The sequence below is a fragment of the Orycteropus afer genome, unplaced genomic scaffold, assembly GCF_000298275.1.
Source record: "Orycteropus afer afer isolate SDZICR_OR568_19922 unplaced genomic scaffold, OryAfe1.0 scaffold00137, whole genome shotgun sequence".
In the NCBI taxonomy this organism is placed as follows: Eukaryota; Metazoa; Chordata; class Mammalia; order Tubulidentata; family Orycteropodidae; genus Orycteropus; species Orycteropus afer.
Genome location: NW_006921724.1, coordinates 5,406,764 through 5,424,159, shown reverse-complemented (window position 1 = coordinate 5,424,159; position 17,396 = coordinate 5,406,764). Strand labels below are relative to the sequence as shown.

The 17,396-nt window shown below is 37.8% G+C and overlaps 1 protein-coding gene across 1 annotated transcript in view; it reads left to right on the top strand.

The window, feature by feature from the left end:
* The window catches only part of BRWD1 (bromodomain and WD repeat domain containing 1), a 197,153-nt gene that overhangs the window by 72,279 nt on the left and 107,478 nt on the right, over positions 1–17,396 (top strand). The window contains exons 16-18 of the mRNA XM_007945551.2: positions 3,297–3,425; positions 3,603–3,828; positions 14,252–14,437. Coding sequence (XP_007943742.2) covers positions 3,297–3,425; positions 3,603–3,828; positions 14,252–14,437 — 541 coding nt within the window. The remainder of the gene's footprint in view (positions 1–3,296; positions 3,426–3,602; positions 3,829–14,251; positions 14,438–17,396) is intronic.

Here is a 17,396-nt window from a genome sequence, read left to right as displayed (position 1 = left end):
GATGGTATCCCACGTGAACCTTAAGTTTTCTTCATTTTGTTTTGATCTTTTTTCTGATTGATCCCTTTCCAAAGAAGTATTCAGGTATTTGTCTTCAGTCTCATTAATTTTGTCTTCCATTGCATCAATTCTACTCCTTTGCCCTTTCAATGTGTTAATCTATTTCTGACATTTAGTATTAATCTTCTGGATTATCTATTTCTGAGATTTAGTATTAATCTTCTGGATTTCTGTCTGTAGATTTAGAATCATTTCTAGTTTTTGTTTATTTTGTCATTTTGTTCTTGTATTTTCTTCCAAATTCTTCTAGTGTTTTGTCTGTGTTTTCTTTGGTCTGTCTCTCAGTCCTTTGAAGATACCTAAATATAATTCTTTTGAATTCCTTGTCAGGGAGTTCCAGTGCTGTGTCTTTCTCAGGGATGTGTTCTGGGTCTGTATCCTGGTCCCTTGTTTCTCCTGCTTTATCTTGTTTCTTTGTGTGGACTGTGATGCTCTATTGTCTCTGAGGCATTGTGACGTTTTTGTGTTTATATTTAATTGGTGATTGTATGTTGGAGTGATTTGCCCACAATTTCTGTTTTCTTTGTATGTTATTTATACAGGCAGGGTACTGTGCTGTCCTCCTCTATTCACTAGTTGACAGCACTTATACAGTTACCACCTGTCTCCTTTCCTGTTGTCAGCCTCTTGTATGTCCTTGCCGACCCTGACAAATAGAGCATATTCTTAGGTACCCAGAATCTGAATGACGATGGTATCATTTTAAAGTCCAAAATGGTTGCCACTTGTAAACATTCAAAAACCTACACACTCGGTCACTTTAAATATCCAAAATGGCCGCTGCTTGTAAACATTCAAAATGGCTTCACTCTTGGTCACTTTAAATATCCAAATGGCAGCCACTTGCAAACATTTAAAATGGCTGTGCACTCGGGTCACTTTAAATATCCAAAGAGGTCGCTGGTTGTAAACATTCAAAATGGCTGTGCCCTTGGGCACTTGAAATATCCAAAATGGCTGCTACTTGCAAACATTCAAAATGGCTGTACCTCCGTCACTTTAAATATCCAACATGGCTGCCATGTGTAAACAATCAAAATGGCTGCGCCCTCCGGGCAACAGAAAGTCCACAGCTCAGGTTGTCTCCCTCCTTGCTGTTTCCCTTCTTATTCATAGTCTACCAGAGCAGTTGTCCCTGCAGCCTTTGGTGACCGGGACTGATCTTTAGGTCAATTCTCAGGTCCCAGCACCACTTGGAAATATTCAGGCTGTTGGTCTTGTCGTAGTAATGGACAGTCTGCAGCTCCAATCGTCTCTGTACTCACTGTTTTCGTTCAGGTTTTTCCACTTGTTGGTGCCTAATCCACTTCTGTATAGTTCCTTTCAGAGCTCAGGGTTCTAGGATTATTTTCTGTATCTCTGTCAATTGGTTTTTCTTTTCTTTGTTGAAGAGGGTCTGTGCATGTAGATAGTTCTTAAAAGAGCATAATGCTGAAGCTGGACTTTTTTTTTGTTTTTTGATTAGTTAAGCTAAACTGTAGTTTTAAGAAGACTTCAGGGGATATTTTGGCTTAAGTTTTTTTAAAGATTATCTCAAGGTAATAGTTCTGGGGTTCCATTTACCCTCCATCTTCCAGAAATTGTGAGATCAATAAGAATGTGAAATTCCAATCTGTATTTCTCCCCTTTTGATCAGAATTCTTCTGTGGGATTTTTGATCAAAGTGTTCAGTAATAGCAGCTGGATACCATCCAGTTTATTTGGTCTCATTGGTAGTGGAGGCAATTGTTCATTGCCTTCAAAACAAGAACAAAAGAGTTAAAAAGTAGTCTGTTTAATGATGTACTTAGAGTTAGCCATACATTTCCTGTCTTCCTTCTATTTCTTACTCTCCTTTCTCTGTTGCTGGTTCTTAGACCTTTCTTTGAAGGCTTTCTTAGTTGTGTGTTTTATATTTTAACAATGAACTAGAGAAATAATATATATATACATTTTTTTCTTTAATCTTGTAAGAGTATATAAACTTACATACTTGTTATGTTATTCAGCTGTGTATCAAATGTCTTTATTTTATCTTCATGTTATTAATTGGCACCCATTTATGTGCAGCATAGCAGTAGTAGTGTTGGTGTTCAAAAAGGCGTTTGGGGATGTGGATAAGTTTGTTTTAGCAGTTACTGGCTGGATGATTCAGTTTTGTGACACTGAACAAACTTCTCTTGAAAGTTTAGGTATTGGAAACAACAGATTTGCCCAACTCTACACTGTAGAGCTAACTGCACAGCTCACCTATAAATTGGCAATGCTAAACAACCCTTGTGGTGTGGTTGTTAAGCATTCAGCTATTAACTGAAAGTCAGCAGTTGGTTTGAACCCATCAGCTACTCCACAGGAGAAAAGATGTGGCATTTTGCTCCAGTAAAGATTTTAGTTTAGGAAACCCTATGGGACAAGTATGCTCTGTCCTGTAGAGTTGTTATGAGTTGGAATTGACTTGATGACCCACAACAATAAGCTAATACAATTTACAGTTACAAAACAAGAAAAAAACAGTTAAAAAGTAGTCTATTTAACTAATGATGTACTTAGAACATCCTTCTTGAAATTGTGGTGGTCTGTAGTAGCTGCATGCATTTACATATGCACCCTTGAGACCATACAGCTTTGAAAACTTTTGTATGACAATTTATTACCTTATTATTTGAAGCAGAAGCCTCCTAAAACTCCAAAACACTGTTGATTTTAGTTCACAAATACCAGTGTTGGTTAATTTTTTATCACTTACCTAGTTTGATATTAGAAACTTTTTGTTATACAGGGAAACCTGTGAAAGCTGGAACTCAGGTTTAATTTTCTAGATCTCACACTTTTGACTGGGTATATTCTTAACACTTTTCTTTTGCTCATTTTAGTGGAAAATATTTTAGTTTTCCTTCTCTGACTGGTTTTTACTTTAACACAGGTTCCAGCCTTTGCAGGTTCTACTGTATATAAAAACAAGTCATGAAATTGTACCATTTAGTCATAAAAAGTAAGGAAAGACTTCATTTTTGAATGGGTATGACCCTTTATTGGGTTTTTTTGAGAATTAATGTTCAGAAGATCTTTTAAGATCTCTTGAATGCTAGTGTCTTCTAAAACGAATTTTAAATTGACTTACATGCTTAATGGAAATTTTTTAAAAATTTCTTTTTTTCTGGTAGGGATATCTTATAGCATGTTATCCATGTGAATAATGTTTACATAATGAAAGCAGTTGCACTGAAGTGGTTATAACTTCTTTTTCTCTTTCCTAGATTGAAGGACAGGGCTTTGGAGCTGTGTTTGACTGTAAGTTTTCACTGGATGGACAGCATTTTGCTTGTACAGATTCACATGGGCATCTTATGATATTTGGTTTTGGATGCAGCAAGCCATATGAAAAGGTCATTTTAAATACTTTGTTTTAGCATACAAAATAAGTTTTGAAGTGTATTTTAGAAATAGCTTTTTAGCTATACTGACTTGTTTTGGTTCTTTTTAATTATAATTAATGACTTAATGTGCTATTTTTTTTCTTAAACATATATAAACCTCAAAAATACCAATGTTCATTTTTCTAGATTCCTGATCAGATGTTCTTCCATACTGACTATCGACCACTGATTAGGGATTCTAATAATTATGTCTTAGATGAGCAAACTCAGCAGGCTCCTCATCTTATGCCTCCACCATTCTTGGTAGATGTAGATGGAAATCCTCATCCAACTAAGTATCAGAGATTAGTACCAGGCCGAGAAAATTCTGCAGATGAACATTTGGTTCCACAGCTAGGCTATGTGGCAACAAGTAAGTGTAAAGTATTTTTTTATTTTTTAGAATTTTTTATTTGAAAACTTTAAATAATAATATAAAGAACTCTAATACTTACTTTCATATTCACCTGCCAATACCATTTTGTAGTATGTGTTTTTTCAATTCTTTCTATATACATATTGTTTTGAATCATTTGAGACTAAGTTGTGGATATCATGCCTGTTCACCCCTAAATACTTCAATATGTATTCTCTAAGAAAGATCGTCTTTGTGAAATAATAGACAGCCATAAAAATTAGGACATTTAAGTGTTACTGTCTGTAATTTTGTCATTTATTCTCCTTTTGTACCCCTCCCCATGGGGATTTTAATTTAAGACCACACATTAAATTTAGTTGTCATATTTCTTTAATCTGGAGCAGTTTGTTATTTTTCTTTCAGGATATTTTTGAAGTGTATGGCACATAACAACAACAACAACAACAACATAGGCTGGTAATTTTATAAAGTCTTCCTAGCTTGAGGTCTGTTTCTTGTTGATTAAGTTCAGATATGCATTTTTTACAAAATACAAGATAAATGATGGAAGCCTTCTCGGAGCATCACTTCAGAATGCCTATTATGATTATGTTTTGTTCAGTTGTTGGTAATTTTATCTTTGAACAGTTGGTTAAGGTTGTGTCTGCCAAATTTCTTCATTGTAAATTTACTATTTTCCTCTTGTGATTAATAAGTAACTTGGAAGGAGATAATATGTAAAGATCCTCTTTGTAATTGAAATTTTATACATAAATTTTAGAACCCATTCATGATTTTTATCTGAGTTATCATTACTGTGAAGGTTACACAGTGGTTATGTTCTGACTCCATCATTGCAGCTACTTTTATTTGTTGGCTATTTACTGCTCTCTTTTATTTATTTATGCAGTTCATTAAGTTTTAGTATAGACTTAGAGGTTGTTATATTTTGTTGTTGTTGTTGTTTGCCGTCGAGTCGGCCCCGACTCATAGCGACCCCTCCTTGGGTTTCCGAGGCGGTATCACTGCGGAAGTAGGATTGCCCAACCTTCCTTCCGAGGAGTGGCTGCTGGGTTTGAACCGCCAGCCTTCTGGTGAGCAGTCAAGTGCCTTAGGCACTATGCTACCAGAGCTCCTAGAGGTTGTTATATGTTGTTGTTGTTGTTATTTGCCGTCAAGTCGGCCCGACTCATAGCGACCCCTCCTTGGGTTTCCGAGGCAGTTATCACTACGGAAGTAGGATTGCCCAACCTTCCTTCCGAGGAGTGGCTGGTGGGTTTGATATATATAGAGGGTTATAATTCATTACTGTTTTATTTTAATGCTCAAGTTATCCTAGATTTAACTATGAGAGCTTTTCCAAGTTGACTCTTGAGTCCTTTCCCCAGGTTTCCATCATTCTTAGAGTACTTCTGATTCTCTGGTATAGGATGTTCAAGGGTCATCTTACAGTTTCTATGTCCTAGACAAGTGCACAATTTTTCTTTGTGTTGATAGCAATGCAGTGTTTCTATGTACAGAGTTAAGTAAAGAGGAAAAATAATGCTATATCTTCTTTGGGTGATGATTGATTTACTAAAAATAAATCACAAGTTATATGTAAGATTAAAACTCGATGTAATTTACCATATGCTTACTGTTTCAGAAGTTTTTGTTTTTTTAAATTGTGATTTGGATGAAAGTTGGCAGAGCAAATTTGTTTCCCATTCAACGGTTGATACACATTTTGTTTCAGGACATTAATTGCAGTTCCCACAAATTTTAGTGTTTTATATTAACTTTATTGAAGTACAGTTTATGTGGAACAAAATCTGCTAATACTAAGTGTAAGATTCATGTGAGTTTTAACAGATGTCATGCAATCATGTAACTACTACCAAGTCAAGATACAGAATATTCTTACCACCTAAAAAGTTCCCTGGGCCCATTGAGTGTTAGTCCTTCCCCATCCTTTAACCACTGTTACATTTTTTTATTTATTATGTTTTCTGTTTGTTTTATTTCTCATTTTCAGAAAATTTTATAAGATGGAATTGTACAAATACATGGGCTCATGTGTCTGACTTCTTCCACTTAGCATGATGCTTTTGAGATTTGTTCGTATTGTTACATGAATAAGTAGTTTGTGCCTCCTTATTTATAGATAATACTGCTTGTATTGATGTATTCCATCATTCATTGGTCAGTTTGTCATGCTGTGGTGGCTTGTGTGAGGCTGGAGGCTATACCACTGGTGTTTCAAACAGCAGCAGGGTCACTCCATGGTGGACAGGTTTCAGTAGCGCTTCCAGACTAAGACAGACTCAGAAGGAAGGGACCATCCAATTCACAGAAAATTGTCCAGTGAAAACCTTACGAACTAGAAAACTTTATGAATAGCCCTGAAATTGTTTGACATAGTGCTGGAAGATGAGCCCCTCAGGTCAGAAGGCACTCAAAATATTACTGGGAAAGAGCTGCCTCCTCAGAGTAGAGTTGACTTTAATGACATGGATGGAGTAAAGCTTTCGGGACCTCCATTTGCTGATGTGGCATGACTCAAATGGGAAGAACAGCTGCAAATATCCATTTATACTTGGAATGTGAAATGTATGAAGTGTGAACCTAGGAAAATTGGAAGTTGTCAGAAGTGAAGTGAAATATGTAAAGATTGGTATTCTAGGCATTAGTGACCTGAAATGGACAGGTTTTGGCCATTTTTGAATTAGATAACTGTATGATCTACTATGCTGGGAATGATAAATTGAAGAGGAATGGCATGGCATTCATTGTCAAAAAGAAAGTTTCAAGATCTATCCTGAAGTATAGTGCTGTCAGTGATAGGAAAATATCCATACGCCCACAGGGAAGACCAGTTAACATTACTATTACTCAAATTATGCATCAAGCACCAAAGACAAGGAAATTGACCAAATGCAGTTAAGGTGTTTTGATTATTACTGGTGTTTAGAATGTAAAAGTTGGAAATGAAGAATCGCCAGTAGTTGGAAAATAGGGCCTCAGTGATTGAAATGACGATGGAGATCGCCTGATAGAATTTTGCAAGACCAACGGCTTTTTCATTGCAAATACCTTTTTGCAACAACATAAGTAGCAGCTGTACACGTGGACTTCACCAGATGGACTACAGAGGAATCAGGTTGACTCCATCTGTGGGTAGAGGTGATGGTAAAGCTCAGTACCTTCAGCCAAAACAAGGCCAGAAGCTGACCGTGGAACAGACCATCAACTGCTCATACTCAAGTGCAAGTTGAAGCTAAAGACAAATAAAACAAGTCCATGAGAGCCAAATTATCTGACCTTGATTTTGTTGTTGTTGTTAGGTGCTGTCATCTCCAACTCTCATAGTGACCCTGTGCACAGCAGAACAAAACATTGCCTGGTCCTATGCCAGCCTCATGACCTTGATGAATTTAGGGACCATCTAAGAAATAGATTTGATGCATTGAACATCAGTGACCAAAAACCAGAGAAATTGTGAGATGACATATCCATGAAGAAAGCAAAAGGTCATTAAAAAGAAGGAAAAGAAGGAAAGATCAAAATGGATGTCAGAAGAGACTCTGAAACTGCTTTTGAACAGAGAGTAGCTAAAGCAAATGGAAGAAATGACAAGATAAAAGGTCTGAACAAAAGATTTCAAAGAGCAGCTCAAGAAGACAAAGTCAATTACTATAATTAAATGTGCAAAGACCTGAAGTTACAGAACCAAAAGGTAAGAACACACTTGGCATTTCTCAAGCTGAAAGAACTGAGGAAAAAATTGAAGACTCAAGTTACAGTATTGGAAGGTTCTTTGGGCAAAATATTGAACAATTCAGGAAACACCAAAAGAAGGTGGAAGGAATACACAGAGTTGCTGTACTAAAAAGAATTGATGTTCATCCATTTCAACAGGTGACATATGATCAAGAATCAATGATATTGAAGGAAGTAGTCAGGCTGCACTGAAAGAATTGGCAAAAGACAAGGCTCCAAGAGTTGACAGAATACCCATTGAGATGTTTTAACAAACAGGTGCTGCACTAGAGGGACTCACATGGCTATGCCAAGAGATTTGGAAGACAGCTACCTAGCCAACTGACTGGAAGAGATCCATATTTGTACCCATTCCAAAGAAAGGTGATCCCGCAGAAAGTGGAAATTATTGAACAATATCATTAATATCACACACAAGTAAAATCTTGCTGAAGATAATTCAAAATCAGTTGATGGGCAACTTCAGAAATACAAGCTGGTTTTAGAAGAGGACATGGAATGAGGGATATCATTGTTGATGTCAGATGGATTTTCACTGAAAGCAAAGAATACCAGAAAGATGTTTATTTGTGTTTCATTGACTATGCAAAAGTATTCGACTGTGTGGGTCATAACAAATTATGGGTAACGTTGAGAGAAATGAGAATTCCAGAGTACTTAATTTGTGCTCATGAAGAACCTGTACATAGACCAGGAGGCTTTGCTTGAATAGAACAAGGGGATACTGAATGGTTTATAATGAAGAAGAATGTGTGTCAGGTTGTATCTTCTTCACCATAGTTACTTGATCTGTATGCTCAGCAAATAATCTGAGAAACTGGAGTGTATGAAGAAGAACACAGCATCAGGATTGGAGGAACCATTATTAAGAACCTGCAATATGCAGGCACCACAACCTTGCTTGCTGAAAGTGAAGATGAGTTGAAGCACTTACTGCTGAAGATCAAAGACTACATACAATCTTCAGTATGGTATATAGCTCAACATAAAGAAAATGAAAACTCTACAACTAGACCAATAAGCAACATCACAATAAATGGAGAAAAGATTGAAGTTGTCAGGGATGTCATTTTTCTTGGTTCTACGGTCAATACCAATGAAAGCAGCATTGCAGAAATCAGATGTTGCACTGGGCAGATATATGCTACAAAAGACCTCTTTAAAGTGTTAAGAAGCAATGATATCACTTTGAAGACTAAAGTATTCCTAACCCAGGCCTTGGTATTTTCAGTCACTTCACGTCACGTGCATGGGAAAGCTAGACATTGAATAAGGGAGACCTAAGAAGACTTGATGGTTTTGAGTTATGGTGAGGGCGAAGAATACTGAAAATCTCATGGACTGCCAGAACGAAAAATCTGTCCTGGAAGAAATGTAGACGCAAAAACGGCCAGACTTCATCTCATGTACTTTGGTCATCATGTTGTCAGAAGAGACCACCATGTTGGAAAAGGATATCACACTTGGTAAAGGAAAAGATCAACAAGATGGAATGACATAGTGGCTGCAATGATGGGCTTAAGCATAGCAAGGATTGTGAGGATGGCACAGGACCGGGAGGAGATGACTCAATGGCACCTAACAATAAGAAGACTTCTAATTTAAAAAAAAAAAAAATTAAGTTTTTAGATTAAGCCTGTACTTCATGCTTTCTCAGCTCATTTTTGCAGTAATCAACATTTCTTTAGTGATATTAAAAGAAAGTTAATGACACTTACCTCATGTTGTTCATTGATTTCCATAGTAAAATGGACATTTTATCAGTGAAATAAAACTCCAGTAGTAGATTTTTTTTTCTTCCCTGAAATAGTGTATGAGACTTTTAGAGTTTCTAGAATACTTTCTATGGTGGTATATTATGTGCTTGTATTCTTTTTAATACATACTCTATTCATTTCATTTTGATAATAGTGTTCTGCTTGTAAGTGGGTAGGAGATATGATAGGAGTTGGTCATTGTTAAGTATATTGGATTTATGTTCCAAAAAGATTCATTTTATGATGGGACAATTTATAAGGAATTGTTTCTGTGAAAATGTTAGTATTTAGATATATATCCAGACCTTCAATCATCTAGCACTTTTTATCCATTAAGTGGGGGAAAGGAGAGAAAAAGTCTGGGGGGCCTGGACAGAGTGAGGAAGCAGCGACAGGGATCCAGGCGAGGGGAGGGACCCAGGTCCTGCCCCCCAAGTGGCGGGAAAGTGGGGGGAAAGGAGAGAAAGAGCCAGAGGGGCCAGGATAGAGGGAAAAAGCAGCATCAGGTATCCAAGAAAGGGGAAGGACCCAGGTCCCACCCTCCAAGTGGCGGGAAAGCAGGGGAAAGGAGATAAAGAGCCAGGGGGTCCAGGACAGAGGGAGTAAGCAGCAGCAGGGATCTAGATAAGGAGAGGGACCCAGATTCCCCCCTCAAGTGGCAAGAAAGTAGGGGAAAGGAGAGAAAGAGCCACGGGGACCAGGATGGAGCAAGGAAGTAGCAGTAAGTATCCAGGTAAGGGGAGGGATCCAGGCCCCGCCCCCCAAGTGGTGGGAAAGCAGCAGGGATCCATGTAAGGGGAGGGTGGAGAGGTTTTGAACAGCTAGGGGAGACAAACTTGTCTTTTGGTTTGTCCTACTGGGGTGGCGTGTTGCTGACAGGCTTGAGGTTGTGCCACCGGTGTTCTAAACCCAGCGGGATTGCACATAGTGCACAGGTTTCAGCGCAGCTTGCAGACTGAGACAGACTAGGAAGAAGGAAGAGGCCATCCACTTCTCAAAGAATTGGCCAGGGAAAACTTCATGAATAGCAGAGAAATAGTGTCTGATACATTACTGGGCAACTTTATGAATAATCCTGAGACATTGTCTGATACTTGCAGGAGAATGAGCCACATAGGTTAGAAGGCTTTCAAAATACGACCGGGAAAGAGCTGTATCATCAGAGTAGAACCAGCCTTACTGATATAGATAAGGTAAAGCTTTTGAGATCTCCATTTACTGATGTGGCTCGACTCAAATTGAGGAGAAACAGCAAACATCCATTAATAATTGGAACATGGAATGTATGAAGTATGAATCTAGGAAAACTGGAAGTTGTCAAAAGTGAAATGGAATGCATAAAAATTGATATCCTAGGCATTAGTGAGGAGCTCTGGTAGCATAGTGGCTAAAGCACTTGACTGCTAACCAGAAGGCTGGCGGTTCAAACCCAGCAGCCACTCCTCGGAAGGAAGGTTGGGCAATCCTACTTCTGTAGTGATACTGCCTTGGAAACCCAAGGAGGGGTCGCTATGAGTCGGGGCCGACTCGATGGCACATAACAACAACAACAACAACAGGCATTAGTGAGCTGAAATGGACTGGTTTTGGCCATTTGACAGTCACATTATCTACTATGCTGGGAATGAGAGTTTGAAGACGAATGGCATGGCATTCATCATCACAAAGGATGTTTCAAGATCTGTCCTGAAGTACAATGCTGTCAGTGATAGGATAATATCCATACGCCTACAAGGAAGACAAGTTAATATGACTATTATTCAAATTTATGCACCAGTTACAAAAGCCAAAGGTGAGGAAATTGACGATTTTTATCAGCTTCTGCAGTCTGAAATTGACCGAATGTGCAATCAGAATGTGTTAATTATCACTGGTGACTGGAATGTAAAAATTGGAAACGAAAAATCACCAGGAGTTAGAAAATTTGGCCTTGGTGACAGAAATAATGCTGGAGATCGCCTGATAGAATTTTGGAAGACCAACGACTTTCTCATTGCAAATACCTTTTTTCAACAACACAAACGGTGGCTATACACGTCAACTTCACCAGATGGAATACACAGGAATCAGATTGGTTACATCTGTGGCGAGAGGTGATGGAGAAGACTCAGTATCTTCAGCCAAACAAGGCCAGGAGCTGATTTTGGAACAGACCATCAACTAGCTCATATGCAGGTTCAACTTGAGGTTGAAGACAGTTAAAACAAGTCCACGAGAGCCAAAATATGTTCTTGAATATATCCCTCCTGAATTTAGAGATCATCTAAAGAATAGATTTGATACATTGAACACCAGTGACCGAAAACCAGAAGAATTGTGGGATGACATCAAGAGCATTATCCATGAAGAAAGCAAGAGGTCGTTAAAAAGACAAGAAAAGAAGAAAAGACCAAAATGTATGTCAGAAGAGACTCTGAAACATGCCTTTGAGTGGAGAGTAGCTAAAGCAAATGGAAGAAATGACAAGATAAAAGAGTTGAACAGAAGATTTCAAAGAGCAGCTCAAGCAGACAAAGCTAATTACTGTAATGAAATGTGTAAAGACTTGGAGTTAGAAAACCAAAAGGAAAGGACATGCTTGGCATTTCTCAAGCTGAAACAATTGAGGAAAAAATTTAAGCCTCGAGTTGCAATGTTGAAAGATTGTGTGGGCAAAATAGTGAGTGATGTAGGTAGCATCAACAGAAGATGGAAGGAATACACAGAGTCACTGTACCAAAAAGAACTGGATCTTCATCCATTTCAGGAGGTGCCATATGATCAAGAACCAATGGTAACGAAGGAAGAAGTCAAAGCTGCACTGAAGGAATTGGCAAAGAACAAGGCTCCAGGAATTGATGGAATATCCATTGAGACGTTTCAACAAATGGTTGCCCCACTTGAGACACTCGCTCAGTTAGCCAAGAGATTTGGAAGACAGCTATCTGGTCAGCCGACTGGAAGACAGCTATCTGGTCAGCTGACTGGAAGAGATCCATATTTGTACCCATTCCAAAGGTGATCCCACAGAATGTGGAAATTATTAAACACTATCATTAATATTGCATGCAAGTAAGATCTTATTGAAGGTTATAAAAATGGTTGCAGCAGTATAGTGACAGAGAATTTCCAGAGGTGGAAGCTGGATTCCAAAGAGGATGTGGAACAGAACAAGGGGACTCTGCATGGTTTAAAATCAAGAACAGAGTATGTCAAGGTTGTATCCTTTGCCCATACTTATTCAATCTATATGCCGAGCAAATAATCCCAGAAGCTGGACTATTGAAGAAGAATGTGGCATCAAGATTGGAGGAAGAATCATTAACAACCTGTGATACACTGATGACACAACTTTGCCTGCTGATGACACAACTTTGCCTGCTGAAAATGAGGATGACTTGAGGCACTTACTGATGAAGATTGAAGAATACAGTCTGCAGTATAGATCACATCTCAGTTGTATAGAAAACAAAAATCCTTACAACTGGACCTATGAGCAGCATCATAATAAATGGAGATAAGATTGAAGTTGTCAAAGACTGCACATTTCTACAATCTATGTTAGTGGAGGAAGCGGTCAGGACATTAGATGATGTATAGCACTGGGCAAGTCGGCTGCAAAGGACTTATTTCAAGTGCTGAGGGGTAAAGATGTCTCCTTGAGGACTAAGGTGCTCCTGACACAAGACATGATATTTTCATTCACCACTTATGCATTTGAGTACTGGACAGTGAATAAGGAAGACCAGTGAAAAATTGATACTTTTGAGTTGTGGTGCTGGCGAAGAATGCTGAAAGTACTGTGGACTGCTAAAAGAACTAACAGATCTGTCCTGGAGGAAGTGCAGCCGAAATGCTCCTTGGAAGCGACAATGGCCAGACTTTGTCTGACCTCCTTTGGTCATGTTATCAGAAGGGACTATTCCCTGGAGAAGGATGTCTTGCTTGGTAAGGTGGAGGGTTGACAAAAGAGAGGAAGGCCCTCAACGGGATGGATTGACACATTGTCTGTGACGATGGGCTCAAGTATAGCAAGGATCATGGAGCTGACGTGGGACTGAGCAGTGTTTTCCGTTCTGCTGTGAGTCCGACAGGCCTCAGCGGCATCTATCAACAGCAAGAACAACTAGCTTTGAACCTATGAAATAGCCCTGAAAAGGCATTATTTTTATTAGAATAACAAAGAATTAAAGACATTTTGTATTTAATAACTTGTTTGGTGCTTAAAGTAGTAATTACCATTACTAGGTAAGCTAAAATGTATTTGCTGTAGGCCTAAGAGGCCATTTTCTGTTTTTTTCTTCTTTTTTTAAAATATAGTAGTTTTTGTTGTTAGATTCTGTAGTGTCAGTTCAGACTCATAGTGACCCTTTGTACCACAGAATGAAACATTGCCTGCACTTGCACTATCTTCACAATTGTTACTGTTCTTGAGCCCATTATTTGAGCCACTGTTCCAATCTATCTCATTAATATAGTAGGGAAGAAATTAAATATCACTGATTTTCTCTGCATCATAAATCACTTACGTCCCTCTCTCTGATGCAGAAACTCTGGGAAAAAAAACTTTAGTGAAATATATCTTCTATAAATGAGTAGTATAAGTGTGATATGGCATAATAAAGCTTTCCTAGAAGTGTGTTTTCTTGTACTAACTTCCAGGGATTTCAGATACTGATATTTTTATAATACTTAGTCATGGGGTTTCCATGAGTCAAAGTCAACTTGATGACAACTAATACAACAACAGTACTCCAAAAGAAGGATTTTATATACTTGGAATCTTTTCTCAGACTTCTTAATTAGTTATGATGTGTAGGGTATCTTTATTCTTTTTTAAAACGGGAAATCTGACAATTCATAATGTAATTTTAATTACATATGTAATCTATTGAAAATTTGTTTCTTTTCTGTTCATATATATTAATTCATTGAATTTGTAGGTGATGGAGAGGTGATTGAACAAGTCATAAGCCTGCAAACCAATGATAATGGTGAACGAAGCCCAGACTCCAGTATTCTTGATGGAATGATAAGACAGTTGCAGCAGCAACAAGATCAGAGAATGGGAGCAGATCAGGATCCTATTCCAAGTGGATTTCCAAATGGGGAAGAGACACCCAGAAGAGGTAATTAAGAAATAATTTTCCTTACTAAGACCAGATCAAGATTGAAGAATAAGTGAAATTATTTTTAGATATATGCAGAGGAGCTCTGGTGGCACAGTGGGTAAAGTATTTGGCTGCTACCCAGGAGGTAGGTGGTTCAAACCCTCCAGCTGCAGTGTGGAAGGAAGATGAGACAATCTGTTTACGTAAAGATTTACAGCCTTAGCAACCCAATGGCGCTCGCTGTGATTCCGAATTGACTCTATGGCAGTGCATTTGGTTTTTGGTTTATATGCGATGGGAAGCTCGGAAGGAAGATTGGGCAATCTACTTCCGTAGTAATACTGCCTCGGAAACCTAAGGAGGGGTTGCTATGAGTCGCGGCTGACTCTACAGCACATAACAACAACAACATGCGATGGGAAGACTTTAAGCAATATATTACTTTTACAACTTATTTTATTATTTTTAGAAGTAGTAACATGGAGGTAGGTATATTAAGTATAAAGTTGGTGTACTAAGAAATGTGCATTTGATTGCCAAGTACTATGAAAGGATACTGAAACCTTATTGCATAAAAATTGGTCTATGTACAAAAATTAATTTATGAATATGTCTGATTTTATTTGTTCATTCTCAGACATTTTACTAGTTTTTAGGTTTTGTAAATCATCAACAAAAATTTGCTATTAACATTCTTTCTGTGCTTTGTAGCATACGTTTGGGTAAATTTCTCTTGAATATATCTATGAGAATATAATTGCTAGGTGTAAGCATTTATGCTTTCAACTTTGTAAGATCATGTCAAATTTATTTACAATTTATACACCCACCTGCAGTATATGATTGATAGTGTTGATTCCCTTCTCCAAAATTTAGCTGTGTTAGATTTCTTGATTTTTGGCATTTAAATGGGCATCAAACAATAATGCAATCTTGATTTGAATTTTTTTAAATCACTGTTGAGGTTGAATGTGTGATTTTTTTTTTTTTTTTTGGGCTTTGTATCTCTTTTTATCCTGTTGAAGTATTTTTACTGTGTGTGTCAAATTTTTAAAAATTACCTGAAATTCTTTGTAGAGCCTAATTCTATATTATTGTCAGTCTATATTGTGTATTATAGCAAGAGACACTAGATATAAATAAATGTTTCTGCACCTTGCTTTTTCCTTTTACAAATGTCCTAGAAATCATTGTCATCATTAGGTGCTGTTGAATTGCTTCTGCCTCATAGCAGTCTTGTGTACAACGGAACGAGACAAGGCCCAGCCCTGCATCATCCTTAAAATTATTGTTATGTTTGAGCCCATTGTTGTAGCCACTGTGTTAATAATGTCTCATTGAGGGTCTTCCCCTTTTTCGCTGACCCTCTACTTTACCAAGCATTATGTTTTTTCTCCAGGGACTGGTTCTTTCTGATTACCAAAGTACTAGAGACAAAATCTGGCCATCTTTGCTTCTATAGAGCATTTGGCTGTACTATTCCAAGACAGATTTGTTTGTTCTTCTGAGAGTCCATGATATATTACAATATTCTTTGCCAATACCACAGTTCAGATGTATCAGTTTTTCTGTGGTCTTCCTTATTCATTATCCAGCTTTCACATACATATGAGGCAATTGAAAATACCATGGTTCCAGTCAGGCACATCTTAGTCCTCAAAGCTACATCTTTGCTTTATAACACTTCAAAGAGTTCTTTTGCAGATTTGCCTAGTGCAATCCTTGTTTGATTTCTTGATTGCTGCTTCCATGTGTCTTGATTGTAGATCCAAGTACATTGAAATCCTTGAGAGCATCAATATTTTCTGCATTTATCATGATGTTGCTTATTGGTCCAGTGGTGAGGATTTTTATTTTATTTATGCTGAGGTTTAAATCCTTATTGAAGGTCTTTTCAGCACCTTTGCCCAGGGGATATTAATATGGTGTTTGATTTCTTGACTGTTGCTTCCATGGTTGTTGACTGTGAATCAGAGTAAAATGAAATCTTTGACAACTTCAGTCTTTTCTCCATTTATTGTGATGTTGCTTATTGGTCCAGTTGTGAGGATTTGCATTTTCTTTATATTGAGGTGTAATCCCTACAGCAGACTGTAGTCTTTACTTTTCTTCACTAAGTATTTCAAGTCATTGTCACTTTTAGCAAATAAGGTTGTATCATCTGCATATTGCAGGTTGTTAATGAGTTTTCTTCTACTCTTGGTGCTGCGTTACTCTTCATAGAGTACAGCTTCTTGGATTACTTGCTTAGCATACAAATTGAATAAGCATGGTGGAAGGATACAACCCTGATGCACATCCTTCCTGATTTTAAAGGATGCAGTATACCCTTGTTCCGTTTGGATGACAGCCTCCTGGTCTATGTATAGTTTCCTCCTGAGCACATTTCTTCTGGAATTCCCATTCTTCTCACTGTTAACCATAATTTGTTATGATCCACACCATTGAATGCCTCTGCATAGTCAGTGAAACATAGGTAAACATCTTTCTGGTATTCTTTGCTTTCAGCCAAGATCTGTTTGACATCAGCAATGGTATATCCCCTGTTTCATGACCTCTTTTGAAGCTGGCTCGAATTTGTCAGTTCCATGTCAATGTACGACTGCCACCACTTTTGAATTATTTCCAGCAAAATTTTACTTGCATGTGATATTTAATGATATTATTTGATAATTTCCTCATTTTGTTGGATCACCTTTCTTTGAAATGGGCACAAATAGGGAGCTCTTTTAGTAGATTGTGCAGGTGGCTGGCTTCCAACCTTCTTCTGTAGATGAGTAAGTGCTTGCAGCATTGAATCTGTTTTTTGAGGGATTTCAGTGGGTATTCTGTCAGTTCTGGGAGCCCTGTTTTTTATCTGTGCCTTCATTGCAGCCTGGACTTCTTCCTTCAGGACCATCTGTTCTTTTTTTTTTTTTTTTTAATTGTGATTTGGGTGAAGATTTACAGAGCAAATTCACTTTCTATACAGCAGTTC